General features: G+C 50.3%; 1 protein-coding gene across 1 annotated transcript; it reads left to right on the forward strand.

Moving 5' to 3' along the window:
* Positions 1-228: 228 nt before the first annotated feature.
* On the forward strand, positions 229-9,682 carry LOC125555013. The gene is made up of 14 exons (XM_048718338.1): positions 229-2,418; positions 3,012-3,161; positions 4,158-4,214; positions 4,683-4,870; positions 5,030-5,143; positions 6,240-6,319; positions 6,446-6,570; positions 6,782-6,850; positions 7,487-7,765; positions 7,954-8,146; positions 8,277-8,362; positions 8,455-8,586; positions 8,766-8,930; positions 9,184-9,682. The coding sequence occupies exons 1-14, from the start codon at positions 295-297 to the stop codon at positions 9,472-9,474; spliced, it is 4,053 nt and encodes a 1,350-aa protein (XP_048574295.1). The 5' UTR covers positions 229-294; the 3' UTR covers positions 9,475-9,682.
* The last annotated feature ends 5,251 nt before the right edge of the window (positions 9,683-14,933 follow it).

Raw genomic sequence — 14,933 nt, forward strand, 5'->3', positions numbered from 1 at the left:
TTGGTTGTCTGTACCCCATGATCCATTTAGTATCCCACTACTTGTGGAATTTGAGCAATAAAACTTGGTTAAACCCATAAAGAAACATGAACTTGCATGAGGCTCGAATAAAAGAAAAAGCAATTCTCGTGTTGAGAATTAAGCGGGCCTGGCTATTCGAGCCCAACTTATTGCAGATTTTCCTTTTATCCACATGGCGGGAGGCTTTTCTTTTCTTTTCTTTTCCTTTTCTTCCTCGGCGAACCCAATCCAAACTCCACTCCACTCTTTCTCTTCTATCCGTCCGCCTCCGCCATGGCCACCGCCGCCTCCGCCTCCGCCTTCCTCTTCCACGCCCCGCCGCGCGGCCACCACCACCACCACAAGCCCAAGCCCGCCTCCAGGCCCACCACCACCCTCTGCTCCGCCGCGCCCTCCTCCACGCCGTCCCTCGCCGACCAGCTGGAGCCGCTCTCGCGCACGCTGCTCACGGACAAGCCCACCCCCGCCGCCGACCGCGCGCAGCGCCCCACCCCGGAGCCCACCTGGGTCAACCCCTCCAGGCCGCGCCCCACCGTGCTGTCCCTCCGCCGCCAGCGCCGCCGCCCGGCCGCCTCCCACCCCTCCTCGGCGCCGCTCCAGCCGCTGCTCCGCGACCTGCGCGCGCTCCCGGAGGACGCCGACCTGGCACCCACCCTCAGCGCCTTCTTCCCGCTCCCGGGCTCCCCGCCCACCTCCTCCGACGCGCTGCTCCTCCTCAACTACCTCCACCCGTCCTGGCGCAAGACGCTCTCCCTCCTCGCCTACCTCCGCGCGCTCCCCGCCGACGCCGGCTTCGCCGTCGACACCATCCTCTTCAACGTCGCCCTCAAGTCGCTCCGCGCCGCGCGCCGCTGGGACGAGGCGGAGCGGCTGGCGCTCGACATGCTCGACTCCGGCGTCCCGCTCGACAACATCACCTACTCCACCCTCATCACCGCCGCCCGCCGCTGCCGCCAGTTCGCCAAGGCCGTCGAGTGGTTCGAGCGCATGTACTCGCCCGGCAGCGCCGTGCTCCCCGACGAGGTCACCTACTCCGCCGTCCTCGACGTCTACGCGCAGCTCCGCATGAAGGAGGAGGTGCTGGCGCTCTTCGACCGCGCCCGCGGCAGCGGCTGGAAGCCCGACCACGTCGCCTTCGCCGTGCTCGCCAAGATGTTCGGCGAGGCCGGCGACTACGACGGCATCCAGTTCGTCTTCAAGGAGATGCGGGAGGTCGGCATCAAGCCCAACATCTTCGTCTACAACGCGCTGCTCGAGGCGCTCGGCAAGACCGGCAAGCCCGGGCTCGCCCGCAACCTGTTCGAGGAAATGACCGCCGAGGGCGTCGAGCCCAACGCGCGCACGCTCACCGCCGTGGCCAAGATCTACGGCCGGGCGCGCTGGGGACGCGACGCGCTCCAGCTCTGGGACCAGATGCGCGAGAGGAAGATCCCCGCCGACAGCATCCTCTGCAACACGCTGCTCAGCATGTGCGCCGACGTGGGGCTCGTGGCCGAGGCCGAGCAGCTCTTCGAGGAGATGAAGGACCCGGACCTCACCGACGTCCCCCAGCCGGACAAGTGGAGCTACACGGCCATGATCAACATCTACGGGAGCATCAAGGACGCCGACCGCGCGCTCCAGCTGTTTGTGGAAATGCTCCAGAGCGGCATAGAGGCCAACATCATGAGCTACACCATCGTGATCCAATGCCTCGGCAAGGCGAACAGGATACGGGACGCCGTGGAGGTGCTCGAGGCGGGGCTGGAGAGGGGCCTCAAGCCCGACGACCGGCTATGCGGGTGCCTGCTCTCCGTCGTCGCACTAAGCAGCGGCGAGGAGACGGAGCTGGTGCTCGGCTGCCTTGAGAAGTTCAATGGAAACCTGGTCAAGCTGATCAGGATGCTCGGGGACGACCAGGTGGGCACCGACGAGCTCAAGGAGCAGCTGAGGGCCGTGCTGAACGCCGCAGAGACCGAGGTGCGCCGGCCCTACTGCAACTGCCTTATCGACATATGCCAGAACCATGGCCTCCCCGCCCGGAGGCCGAGGGAGCTCTTCCGGCTCGCACAGTGCTACGGCCTCTACTCCAAGCTCCACATCAGGAAAGACGATGAGTGGCTGCTAGACCTGCGGTCCCTCTCAGTCGGCGCTGCCAAGACGGCGTTCGACGACTGGATGGCGGCCCTCTCAGAGCGCGCCGCGCAGGGCCAGACCCTACCACAGTCCTTCAACGTGTTCACCGGGTCCAGCACCCACAAGTTCGCGCAGGGGCTGGCGAGTGCCTTCGCCGCCCACCTCGAGGAGGCGGCGGCACCGTTCCGTCCCAGCGAGTCCCAGGTCGGCAGCTTCGTCAGCTCCAGGGATGAGCTAGTGCAGTGGCTGCAGACGAGCAGTTCATCGTCTCCGGTCGTGGGATGATTGATGGCTGAACATTGCCACTATGGGTTTTGATGCTGAATGCTCCCAGTCCCAAATGGAGAGGGGAGGTGGACTGAACTGGGCGTGTTGTCTAGTAGACTCATCCTCCAGTCAGTGCAGTGCATGCATTAGTTATTAGGAAGTCAAGTATGATCTCTGATCTCTTCTTAAGGGGTATGCAATGTAGTTCCTCCATACAGAGATACTGTCCAGAAACGATTGATCTGGTTCGTCGTACTTAGTTATGTAGGGTAATATGATTCTGTATGAAAATTTTGAAAAGCAACTTCTCAAATACTAGTACTTACAATTTCACCTTTGTGCAGTTCCTGGCATTGTATGTATTACCTCTGTCCCAGAAAGCTTGTCTTAGATTTGTGTTGATTTGATGACTGCCTCAAAAAAAAAAAGAGGGAGAGAGCTTAAGCTTGTGTTGATTTGGTAGTTGATATCTGTCATCAGTCGTAATACCATACAGTAGGCGATCTGTTAATTTCTACTAATATAGGAAAAAATAAATGCAGGTCCTGTAGAACTAGTCTAGAGACTGAAAGCAGACTGTGTTTGCCTGCTCCAGTATCTGTTAACAGTCACCTGGTCTGCTGGCCCTTGGAAAGATTTATGGTGCTGCTGCTACTGCTGCCATGCAGGCTGATAGAATGGAAATGGAAGAGGAGCACTGGTCAGTTGTTGAAGGTGATGATTTTTCCACTATTTTTCCTCATGGTAGACATAAAAAGGTTTGTATGATGTTAGGAAAAACATGAGGTGTCTAGTCCCGTGGCTGCAGACGGCTGCAGACGGGCGTCTCGTCGTCGCGGGATGACGACTGAATATAAGCTGCAATGCGTCTGTTGAATGCTCCCAGACCCAAGGTGAGTGAACTGGGTGGGTTAATACTACTACCTAGTGGGCTCACTTGTCAGATTTTGAAATGACACTTGTCAGACACTATCTCACTTGTGTGCACTCCAGGCATTGTATGTATATCTTGCTGATTGGATGTTGTGCTGTCAAGTTTCTTATTGGACTATCGCCGGAAAAGAAAAAGGAAAAGTGTGAGCGGCTTGTGTTTGTTATATCTGCCAGTTGTTGTGGGAAATTTGTGGGCTCTCTAAAAGTAGAGACTGCCCTCTTCAGCCTTGGATATACATACGTATGTTTTTGTAGGGATGCTTCAGTTTCTGTTAGTAGCACTTAGCTGGTGTGTGTGTGTTGCCCTCTTCAGCCTTGGATTTGGGAGCTGTGACACTCTGTGATGCAGGAAGTGGCTTGAAATGAACATTCCCCAGTATGATTCACCACCACCACCACCACCAGGACGACGACGACGATTCCTTGCTGATCGCGGAAGAGGAGCACCGATTAATCGCTCAAGGTGATGTAGTGATATGCTGCTGAAGAGGAACACAGGCTGTGTTTGCTTGCCAACCTGCTTCAGTACCTGTTTTGTTAGGGTTGCTTCAGCATCTGTTGGCACCGAGAGCTGGTGTGTTGCCCTCTTCAGCCTTTGATTCTGGGAGCACGATCGCGGGACCATTGGTGGCGGTTTTGATGCAGGATGCTCCCAGTCCCGTGGAGAGGGGGAGATGATTGAACCGGGTGGGTTATAATGGTTAGTAGGCTGACCATTCAGTCAGTGCATGGTTCAAACTGCACTGGCACTGTAGTTTCTAGGAAGAGAAGTATGATCTCTGACCCCTTCATAAGGCTACTTATGTGGTTCTTCCATGCAGGGTTACTGGCTGGAAAAGGCGATCGGTTTCGTCGCGCTTAGTTGCGGCGATGGCTTTGTATGCAGTTTTGAAATGCCGCTTGTTGACTACTCCCTCTGTGAAGAAACATAAACGCTCTTATATTTCTTTACAGAGCGAGTACACTGTATATCTTGGTGGTTCGATGTGAGTTAGTAAGGTTTCTTCTTGGTCTATCTCCATGTCCAAAAGAAGAAGAAAAAAGAGGGAGAGTTTCTTGTTGGAGGCTTGTGTTGATTTGGTCACTGTATTTGTCAACGTTGATAGCAAACAGTAGGGGCATTGACATTGCTAGGTATGGGAAACTTGTGGGTTCTGTAAAACTAGGGCTGAAAGAAAGCAGATTATGGATCGGATGGAGTACTGATTAAGTGCTGAAGGTGAGGATCTTTTCTTGTCTTCTCCAGGGGAAACAACAGCAAAAGGAAGAAAAAACAAGCCAAGCAAATCTCTCTTGTATGGGCCTGGCCTCCGCAGCCTCGCTACTCACAAATGGGCTGGGCCTAGCTCGGTCCGAGTCGCGCGAGTCCACCACAAGTCGCTTCTTCCTCCCACCGGCCACCACAGCCCACACAGACGCGGCAGAGAGAGAGATCGGAGGGGGATCGCCGGGCAGAGATCGGCCGGAGAGGGAGGAGGAAGATGATACTCGCCGTGCTCTTCGCCAACTCCGAGGGAAACATCCTCATCGAGAGGTACGTGCCCTCCCTCCCTCCCTCCCTCATAACCACCCCGAGATCTAGCGCTCGCGAGCCGCGAGATCCGCCGCCTGACGAATCGAATCGAATCTAATCGAATCTCATCTCATCTCATCTCATCCCCACGGGGAATCTATCTGTCTTATCTATCTGCAGGTTCCATGGCGTCCCGGCGGAGGAGCGGCTGCACTGGCGCTCCTTCCTCGTCAAGCTCGGCGCCGAGAACCTCAAGGGGGCCAAGTCCGAGGAGCTCCTCGTCGCCTCCCACAAGTACGCACTCCACTCCACTCCACTCCCATGCAAAATCGATGGGGAATTTTCCAATGGGCACTTCATTTCGTTGCTACTAGTACACACAAATGCTCCACACCAAACCCAACTGCATTCTCATGTCAATTTAGGACTACACTAAGTAGCCAGCATTATGAGCATCACTGCACACATTTCTCTAGAATTCCAAGTAGATCACAGACATTCTTCTGTTTTTTTACATAGGTTCACTGTGTTCAGGAATCAGGAGTAACCAGAGTAGCTACCCAGAATGAGGTACTTACCAGAGATACATCCCATTGAAACGGCAGAATGAGATACTTAACGCCTATCTTCATCAGAGCAGTCCACCGGGAAGGTCAGACCCAAGTGACCCTGAGTAGTTAGTTTTCCACGACGATAATCCAGCACTAGTAGACGGCCCAGCTCGGCATGGACTGAGAATTGTCCATCAGTACCTTCCATTACTGAGCCACCGCGTTGATCTTGTTCCAGGCAGTGACGGAGCAAGGCCGAGCGGGCCGTGGGCCGCCCAGCCCATGCTATTTTCTGTAGTGTATACTTCGTTTTGGGCCATGAAACACAATCCCAATAATTATTTTCTACAGTCGGCCCTCCCAACTTTCTGGGCCAAGCTCCGCCACTGGTTCCAGGGACATCGAATGCTTACCTATTTGCGGTCCTGGCAGAAAAACTCATTATGTAAATTCCAAAACACACCATAGCCCAGCTGCATAAAAAGAATTGCAAGCATGGGCTCGTTTCGTTTCAGGCACCAATCAATCAGTTCAGAGATAGATACAGGTGCTAGTCCACCATTACAGACATTCTTGATTTGCTATTGGCATTACTAGCTTTTTAGGGGCCAGGATTTGTATTATTAGCTGTTGATAGCCCAGTAAACTGCAAGAATTCTTAATTAAAATTAACATTTAAGCATCCATACAGTTAACCATATGCTAGAGAATTTGAGCTGCTACAGCATATATGCATCTTGAAGTCCCAGTCCAATGGGTGTCATGATTTCAATCTGAACCAAGCATGTGCAGTTTTAACTCCTCATCCATAAATATCTGATGTGGTGACACTCTCCCAGGTCGGTCTCCATTGTGTATACCATGATCGGGGACATCTGCCTGTACATTGTCGGCAAGGATGAATATGATGAGCTTGCTCGTGAGTGTCATTGAGTTTCAGAAGACATTGCTCTTGTTAAGCGTATCATGTTCCAAAACCTTCATTATCTCACCTCACTTTTGCCTTATGCTTGGCACTACTAATACACTGGCTGTACATTTGTAGTGTCGGAGGTGATCTTCGCTGTTACGTCGGCGGTGAAGGATGTGTGTGCGAAACCACCCACCGAGCGCCTCTTCCTGGACAAGTACGGGAGGATCTGCCTGTGCCTGGACGAGATCGTTTGGCAGGTAAGCTTCGATCTAAGTTGTCTTGCCGTGTGCTAGCAGTTAAACATGCCTTCACCAATAGCCGGGGAGCGACTTGTTTGGTACTCCCAGTAATGGAATACAAAGTGGTTAACCTATCGCTGTCGGAGGGATAACAGTATCTGTCCATTGTGAATCCTTTCTTTGAGCTGCTGTTGATGTGGTGCTCTGTTGTTGTGGATTATGCATGCAGGGGTTGCTGGAGAACACGGAGAAGGACAGGGTTCGGAGGCTGATCAGGCTCAAGCCCCCTGTGGAGCCATGATTTTTCCAGTTGAGGGATGGATCCTTCCTGTGTATGTATCGCTTTGCTAGAGCCTGGGTGGTGCTCACAAACACTTGGCACTTGTGTGATTCTTTTGTCCATGGATGTACTGTGTACAACAAGTTGATGGGAATGTGATTTGGTATATGCTTTCAGTTTCATTTCATGGCATGTGGTTCGTATGTAACCCAGTAAAAATTCAAGTTCATTGCCCCTGCTCATGCACAGCCAAAAGCTGTTTGGATGGAAAAAAAAACTTTATATATACTACCATATACCAGTAGTATACACCCGCAAAAAATATACAAGTAGTAGTATACAGTTGAATAAACTGCAACCTTTATTATTATTTTTTTGTTTGGAGTCGGAAAAGAAAGGAAAGTAGTAGTAAGAAGACCCAAAAAATGCCACCAACTGGCAGGTGGGACCCACCCACCGCCGAAGCACGGAACCCACATCCACAGAGCTCTCTCTCGCTGCGCTCCAGAAGGCGCTTCCTTTCTTCCACGTCTCAACAGGAGGGGGCACGTGTCATGGAGCCAAGCTCCCACCCGTCCATCCCATTCCCATGGATGCATGCATGCGCCGAGCGGCACAGCATCATCCCGTCGCATCCTCAAGCTTCTTCTGTAGCCACCTCGGTTCTCACTCATCCATCTTCCGGCGAGCTTGGTAGCAGGCAGGCCGAGAGAGAGATCGAAGAAGAGACCTGCCGGCCGGCCGGAGACGATGGATCTGGTGAACGGCGTGCTCAACTGGGCGGCGATGCCCGCCATGGTCACCACCCTCCTGCTCTTCTACCCGCCCTACTACCTCTTCAAGCTCTGCTACTCCTTCCTCTCCTACCTCTTCCCCGACGACCTCAAGCGCAAGGTCGTCCTCATCACCGGCGCCTCCTCCGGCATCGGCGAGGTCACTACCCACTCCTTTCCCTTCTCTGCTTCTTCTTGCTTGTTACAGAATCGTCAGATGCTTTCAGTCCAACTTTCCTCTGCTTCTTATGCTACTCTGCTCTTCTACTTGTCATAGTGTACTGAATATACTCCACACATGAACATATTAACTCCAAACAAACTTGGGATCTTCTCTTCTCCATGCAGCAACTGGCCTACCAGTACGCCACCAAGGGGGCATGCCTCGCCCTGGTCGCCAGGAGGGAGTGGAGCCTCCGGCAAGTCGCCGACCGCGCCTTCGAGCTCGGCGCGCCGGATGTCATCATTCTCCCCGGCGACGTCGCAGACCCCGACGACTGCAACAGATTCGTTCAGGCCGCGGCCGACCACTTCGGCCGATGTAAGTCAGCCACTCTCCGTTACAACTCACCTGGTTTAACATATTTCTTCCACAAGCAATCATTCATTTGGGAGTAAGATACTAACTACGTAGTTGACATTTACACTTGCGTTGTGTTGATTAATTGCAGTGGACCATCTTGTGTGCAACGCTGGCATTGCAAGCGTAGGCGCTTTTCAGGAGATTCCCGATGTCACTAACTACAGCTCTCAGCTTGTAAGTGACATGCATGATTCATTGTGCCTTGATTCAGCGACGTTGTCGTAACATAGACTCCCATGAGCGTCAAAGTAACATTTTGTTTCCAGGATGTGAACTTCTGGGGCGCAGTTCAGTCCACTTTTGCTGCTCTACCTCATCTTAAAAGGACCCGAGGGAGGATCGTGGTCACCGCCTCCGCAACCGGATGGAACCCCGTTCCGTGCATGGTTTTCTATAATGTATACTCCCTCCGTTCGTAAATATAAGTTTTTATAGAGATTCCACCCAGTGACTACGTAGTACTACCTAACTTGGTTTATTTCATCATTTAAGTGAAGGAATCGGTTACGATGAATCGAGTCATTGGTACTACTACTACTACTACTACTACTACTACTCATGTTTGTTTCTGTTTTAGGCTGCCAATGCCGCACTGATTAACTTCTTCGAGACGCTGCGGTCGGAGCTTGGCAGTGAAGTTGGCATCACGATAGTGACGCCCGGGTGGATCGAGTCCGAGATGTCCAAAGGAAAGTTTCTGAAGGAGGACGGCGGCGTGGAGGTTGATCAAGAATATCGAGATGTGAGGACACTTGCTACCGCTCACACTTTTCTACGTTTAAGCTAAATTTCTGTTACAGCAATCAAACAGTTTTAACATAGAAATCAATTGATTGTGATCATCTGCCATCTGGAATTATGGGCACAAGAAGATATGGAAAATAGTTACCAAATTAAGTTTGCCACGTAATACTTGCACCAAGTAAGTTCAATGACATCTTACTTGTATACTATTATCTGACCATGTGGGCATGTGGCCCTTGCTTATTTTCTAGGCTCAAATCGGCCTCTTCCCAGTGGAGTACGCCAAGAACTGCGCGAGGGCCATGGTGCAGGCAGCTCGCCAAGGCGACCGCTACCTCACCGTGCCGTCCTGGTTCGGAACAATGTACCTGTGGAGGGTGTTTGCGCCGGAGGTCGTCGAGTTCTGCTACCGCCTCCTGTACATGCACGGCCATGGTGGCGGCGACCAGACCGATGCGCCGAGCAAGACGATGGCCCAGGGTGGCGGGAAGCAGATGCTGTACCCCTCCTCGCTGAGCTCTTCAGACGTCAAGAACGACTAGAAACTTACTATAGTTCGCATCCTTTGATCGACGTGGATCCTAGTGTGCATGCGGCTCGTTTGTTCTCTAATAATGGAGCTTTAGGTGTGGATGCTACTGTTGGTTAGCTAGTTTGTAAAAAAAAACCGAATAATTAAGCTGTGTTCTGGGTTTGCGATATTAGTGCTCTGTTGTGTGCTTGTAATATTAGTTCTGTGTTTGAGAGTGCGTGTGGATCTTCTCGTTGATGTCTTCGGAATAATGCTTTGCACTACTTCCCATTACTCCTTGGGACTTCTTATGTCAACTTGTTAATTGTCCGTGGGTTGCCTGCAATGTGGGCAATGTGGCCGCTAGGCTCGCCTCGTGTTGGTTGCCCTCGCCGTCTGTCGCCCTCCGACCGTCCCCGAGGAAGACGTTTGCATACTAGACTAGATACCACTACCTCCGTCCTGGTATATCGGTTCCCTTTCGCATTTAATGTTTAATTTCAATCATAGATTTAACTAATAAAATGTTAGATGTTAGATTCATCTTTGAACATAATTTTTAATGACATGAATTAATATTTTGTTAGTTAAATTCAATGTTAAAATTGAACACAAAATACGACTAGATCAATAAACCAGGACAGAGGTGATAGTAAACCCGGGCAAATGTCGCGCCAAGCCGGGTTTCGGGCTGGGCTTGTAAAAGCGCGACCTTCATTTCTCAAGCCCGACTCCGGCCTGAAGCCCGAAATACTCTCTATTTTCAAGCCCGAAGCCCGAAAGCCCCGTCCGAATGCTATTTTTTTAGTATGCGTATGTGTAAGCCCGACCCGAAGCCCGAAAGCCTGGCCCAAAATATGAAAAAATAGAAGCCTGAGCCCGGCCTGAAATCAAGCCCGAAGCCCGAAAGCCCGGACTGAATGTTATTTTTTAGTATGCGCACGTGTAAGCCCGAAAGCCCGGCCCGAATACAGAAAAATAGAAGCCCGAGCCGGCCCAAACTATCTTCCATGCTGCAAAACAAAGCCCGAGCCCGGCTCAAATGTCAAGCCTGGGCCGAGTTTTTCGGGCCGGGCTGCCCATGCCCGGGTTTAGGTGATAGACTGATAGTTGACTAGTTCCTGAAACCGTGACCCCACGTCAGTGCTCCAGACCTACTTGTTGTAAGCCGGTTTGCTTCAGAGTTCACAGTTCACATAACGGATTTCTGAATTTTGGTACATGACCCAAGACACACTCCTGCTGCACTATCACTATTATATGCATGCTCTGAATTTTGGTGCACAAAATGATCACATGGATAGTCAATAAACTTGAGCATTAGCCACTGTACTTCCCATACATACATATATAATATATCAATAAGCGCGCCAGAGGTTTTGACTTCACATGGATTGATGGAGCTATTTTTGGAGATAATTGCTAGTTCAAACTGCAATGTGCAACCTTTTTCTTTTCTGATGTTGATAAATGACAAGCTTAGAATTCCAGTTATATATACGAGTATATCAAAATTTAGGACCCCATTTTCCATTTCGTCCTGGACCCCAAATTTCTAAAAACGGCCCAGTTCATAATAATACTTGTCTCAATTATATCATAAAGATCGTAGTATAAATCACATACACATCAACCTGACAAAACTGAAAAGACAACAGTAAAACCATTCACAAAAAATCAAGTAACATGGGGCAGGATTTAATTTTATAGAGTTACCTATAACCTACCATGCTAGGATATGTGCTCTCGCAGAGTCGCATGGTGACCCTGCGAGCCCGCTGTTCGGAGGTCCTCTGTCACCATGCAATCAGAATGAGATGGAAATTCAGTTGGATTTCTGAAGAACAAGATTCACTAAGTTTTAAGAGAAGTGCATATTTCAACCCCGAACTCACGCCCTAGTATAATTTACAACCCTGAATTTCAATACCGGTCAGAACACAACCCTCAACTCTCAAATCCGTTTAAATTACCCCCTTGCATGGGTTCTAACCGGTTTTGACTTAGTCAAGCGGTTTTGACCAAGTTGACTGCTGACTGTGTGCACACTGTTCATAAAAACATTGTGTGTAAATCTGAAAATTCATTAAAAATTTACATCTTTGAAAATAAAAAACATAGGAAATCCAAAAAAATAAACTGGTGTACACTGTTCAGAGATAGAGTGTCCATGTTGAGATGGTTGAGCCGCCCTCCACTCTTTTGATTAGACCAACATACAGTTCCTTTCTCCCGGCAATGTTGCTTTCCAGGTAGTCGAAGCTCAAGCTAGGGCAGTAGCGTTTAAGGAAGTCAGTGTGCGGATAATATTTCCCTCGCAAGGCTCTTGCACATAATGACTCTCAGGTTTTAGGCGCCAGCCATGTTTGCCAAGCATTGCAAGATTGAACGTGCATATCTCGAACTCACATTATTTATAGTACTATAAGACCTAGAGTTAGTAGTTTTCTTTTGACGGGAAAATGAAAATTCCATTAAACTTCAAGCACAACAATGTCACTGGCTAACAGTTTTACAATGCAATTGGGGGCAGAGGCCTCCCAGAAGGAGTCATCAGACCCATAATGAACGCCCAGCTTGGCAAGCTTGGGCTACAAAGTTACAAGTGCGTCGGCTGAAAAAAAAAGCATATGAATCAAAGTTTAGAATGTATAGGCTTCTAGCTTCCTTCACCAACACATCAATGGTTGCCTTGTCATATTCGTTGCTCTTCAAAGCTTGTATAAGGGTTGAGGCATCAGACCCGAAGATGATTCGATTGCCCCCAATCCTGGTCACCTCATCAATGGCAGCAAGGCAGGCTACAGATTCAGATTGCAAAGCACATTTCAGGTTCACAGACTTGCCCGCACCAGCAGCGATAAATTCGCCAGCTTGATCACGGACCACATGCCCCAACCCCCTGCACATGTATTTTCATCAAAGGCACCGTCAAAGTTAACCTTCACATGATGCACTGGGGGCTTGCTCCATCTATGAATGTCGGGTGGCTTAGGAGGCTTGTTTAGTTTTCGCAAGCCCAGGGACTCAACCAGCAACTTCTCCACCCGGTGACAAACCGCTTGAGGCTTTGGAGCCGCCTCACCAGCATTGACCTTGTTGCGAACATTCCACCATTCCCACATAAAGGTCACGGACTTCAGTTGCGTGTCTTCATCATACCTCCACAACTCTTGAAGCATGGAGTGGGCTGAATTGCAGAGCATGAGCTTTTCTCGAGTCTCTCCCAAAGCCAAAATGTTCCAGCATTCTTTAGCTTTCTTGCACTTCAGGAAGGTGTGCCCTCCATCTTCATTTAATCAGTATTTTACAAAAAACTACCACAATTCATGGAGCCGTGCCTACAAACTACCATTTTATAAATTTGTGCCGAAACCTATCATTTTCTCACTAATCCTTGACTAAAAACTACCAAGTCTGAAAAGAGCCCGATTCGGCTCTTTTAAACGCGTTTCTGACTAGTTGGGCCCACACGTCAGTGTCTATCTTCTTGCTCCTCCTATATCTCTCTTAGGCATTTCAACAAACACCTCGTCTTCGTGCCCCACGGTGGGGAGCTCGCTGGCGAGGTAGTTGTTGGTGATGTTGGGTTTCGTAGTAATTTCAAAAAATTTCCTACGCACACGCAAGATCATGTGATGCATAGCAACGAGAGGGGAGAGTGTTGTCTACGTACCCATGCAGACCGACTGCGGAAGCGTTGACACAACGTAGAGGAAGTAGTCATACGTCTTCACGATCCAACCGATCAAGCACCGAAACTACGGCACCTCCGAGTTCGAGCACACGTTCAGCTCGATGACGATCCCCGGACTCCGATCCAGCAAAGTGTCGGGGAAGAGTTCCGTCAGCACGACGGCGTGGTGATGATCTTGATGCACTACAGCAGCAGGGCTTCGCCTAAACTCCGCTACAGTATTATCGAGGACTATGGTGGCAGGGGGCACCGCGCACAGCTAAGGAATAGATCACGTGGATCAACTTGTGTGTTCTAGGGTGCCTCTGCCTCAGTATATGAAGGACTAGAGGGGGGGAGGCTGGCCGGCCAAGGTGTGGCGCGCCAGGAGAGTCCTACTCCCTCTGGGAGTAGGATCCCCCCCCCCAATCCTAGTTGGAATAGGATTCGCGGAGGGGGAAAAGAGAGAGAGGGGGCCGGCCACCTCTCCTAGTCCTAATAGGACTAGGGGAAGGGGGAGGCGCACAGCCCATGTAGGGCTGCCTCTTCTCTTTTCCACTAAGACCCATCATGGCCCATTTAGCTCCCAGGGGGTTCCGGTAACCTTCCCGGTACTCCGGTAAAATCCCGATTTCACCCGGAACACTTCCGATATCCAAACATAGGCTTCCAATATATCAATCTTTACGTCTCGACCATTTCGAGACTCCTCGTCATGTCCGTGATCACATCCGGGACTCCGAACAGCCTTCGGTACATCAAAATGCATAAACTCATAATATAACTATCATCGTAACCTTAAGCGTGCGGACCCTACGGGTTCGAGAACAATGTAGACATGACCGAGACACGTCTCCGGTCAATAACCAATAGTGGGACCTGGATGCCCATATTGGCTCCTACATATTCTACGAAGATCTTTATCGGTCAGACCGCATAACAACATACGTTATTCCCTTTGTCATCGGTATGTTACTTGCCCGAGATTCGATCGTCGGTATTCCAATACCTAGTTCAATCTCGTTACCGGCAAGTCTCTTTACTCGTTCTGTAATACATCATCCCGCAACTAACTCATTTAGTTGCAATGCTTGCAAGGCTTAAGTGATGTGCATTACCGAGAGGGCCCAGAGATACCTCTCCAACAATCGGAGTGACAAATCCTAATCTCGAAATACGCCAACCCAACATCTACCTTTGGAGACACCTGTAATGCTCCTTTATAATCACCCAGTTACGTTGTGACGTTTGGTAGCACCCAAAGTGTTCCTCCGACAAACGGGAGTTGCATAATCTCATAGTTATAGGAACATGTATAAGTCATGAAGAAAGCAATAGCAACATACTAAACGATCGGGTGCTAAGCTAATGGAATGGGTCGTGTCAATCAGATCATTCAACTAATGATGTGACCTCGTTAATCAAATAACAACTCATTGTTCATGGTTAGGAAACATAACCATCTTTGATTAACGAGCTAGTCAAGTAGAGGCATACTAGTGACACTTTGTTTGTCTATGTATTCACACATGTATTATGTTTCCGGTTAATACAATTCTAGCATGAATAATAAACATTTATCATGATTATAAGGAAATAAATAATAACTTTATTATTTCCTCTAGGGCATATTTCCTTCAGGTGAGGCCCAGTACGGCGAGCCCGGGCGCCCTAAAGAGTGCGGCGGGGAGCCAGCCCACGAGAGCGTTGTCAGAGAGGTTGAGCTCCTGGAGCGCCCACGCGTAGGACGCGTCCGGGAGCATGTCGGAGAGGTCGTTGCCGGCGAGCGAGAGCACACACAGCTCGGGGGCTGG

The sequence above is a fragment of the Triticum urartu genome, chromosome 4 (genome assembly GCF_003073215.2).
Source record: "Triticum urartu cultivar G1812 chromosome 4, Tu2.1, whole genome shotgun sequence".
NCBI classification, from domain to species: Eukaryota; Viridiplantae; Streptophyta; class Magnoliopsida; order Poales; family Poaceae; genus Triticum; species Triticum urartu.

Coding starts and splice junctions, on each gene's coding strand:
- LOC125555013 (XM_048718338.1), top strand. CDS start 295: ATGGCCACCGCCGCCTCCGCCTCCGCCTTCCTCTTCCACGCCCCGCCG. Junction 4,871..5,029: donor GGAAACATCCTCATCGAGAG/GTACGTGCCCTC, acceptor ATCTATCTGCAG/GTTCCATGGCGTCCCGGCGG. Junction 8,587..8,765: donor CGTGCATGGTTTTCTATAAT/GTATACTCCCTC, acceptor TTTCTGTTTTAG/GCTGCCAATGCCGCACTGAT.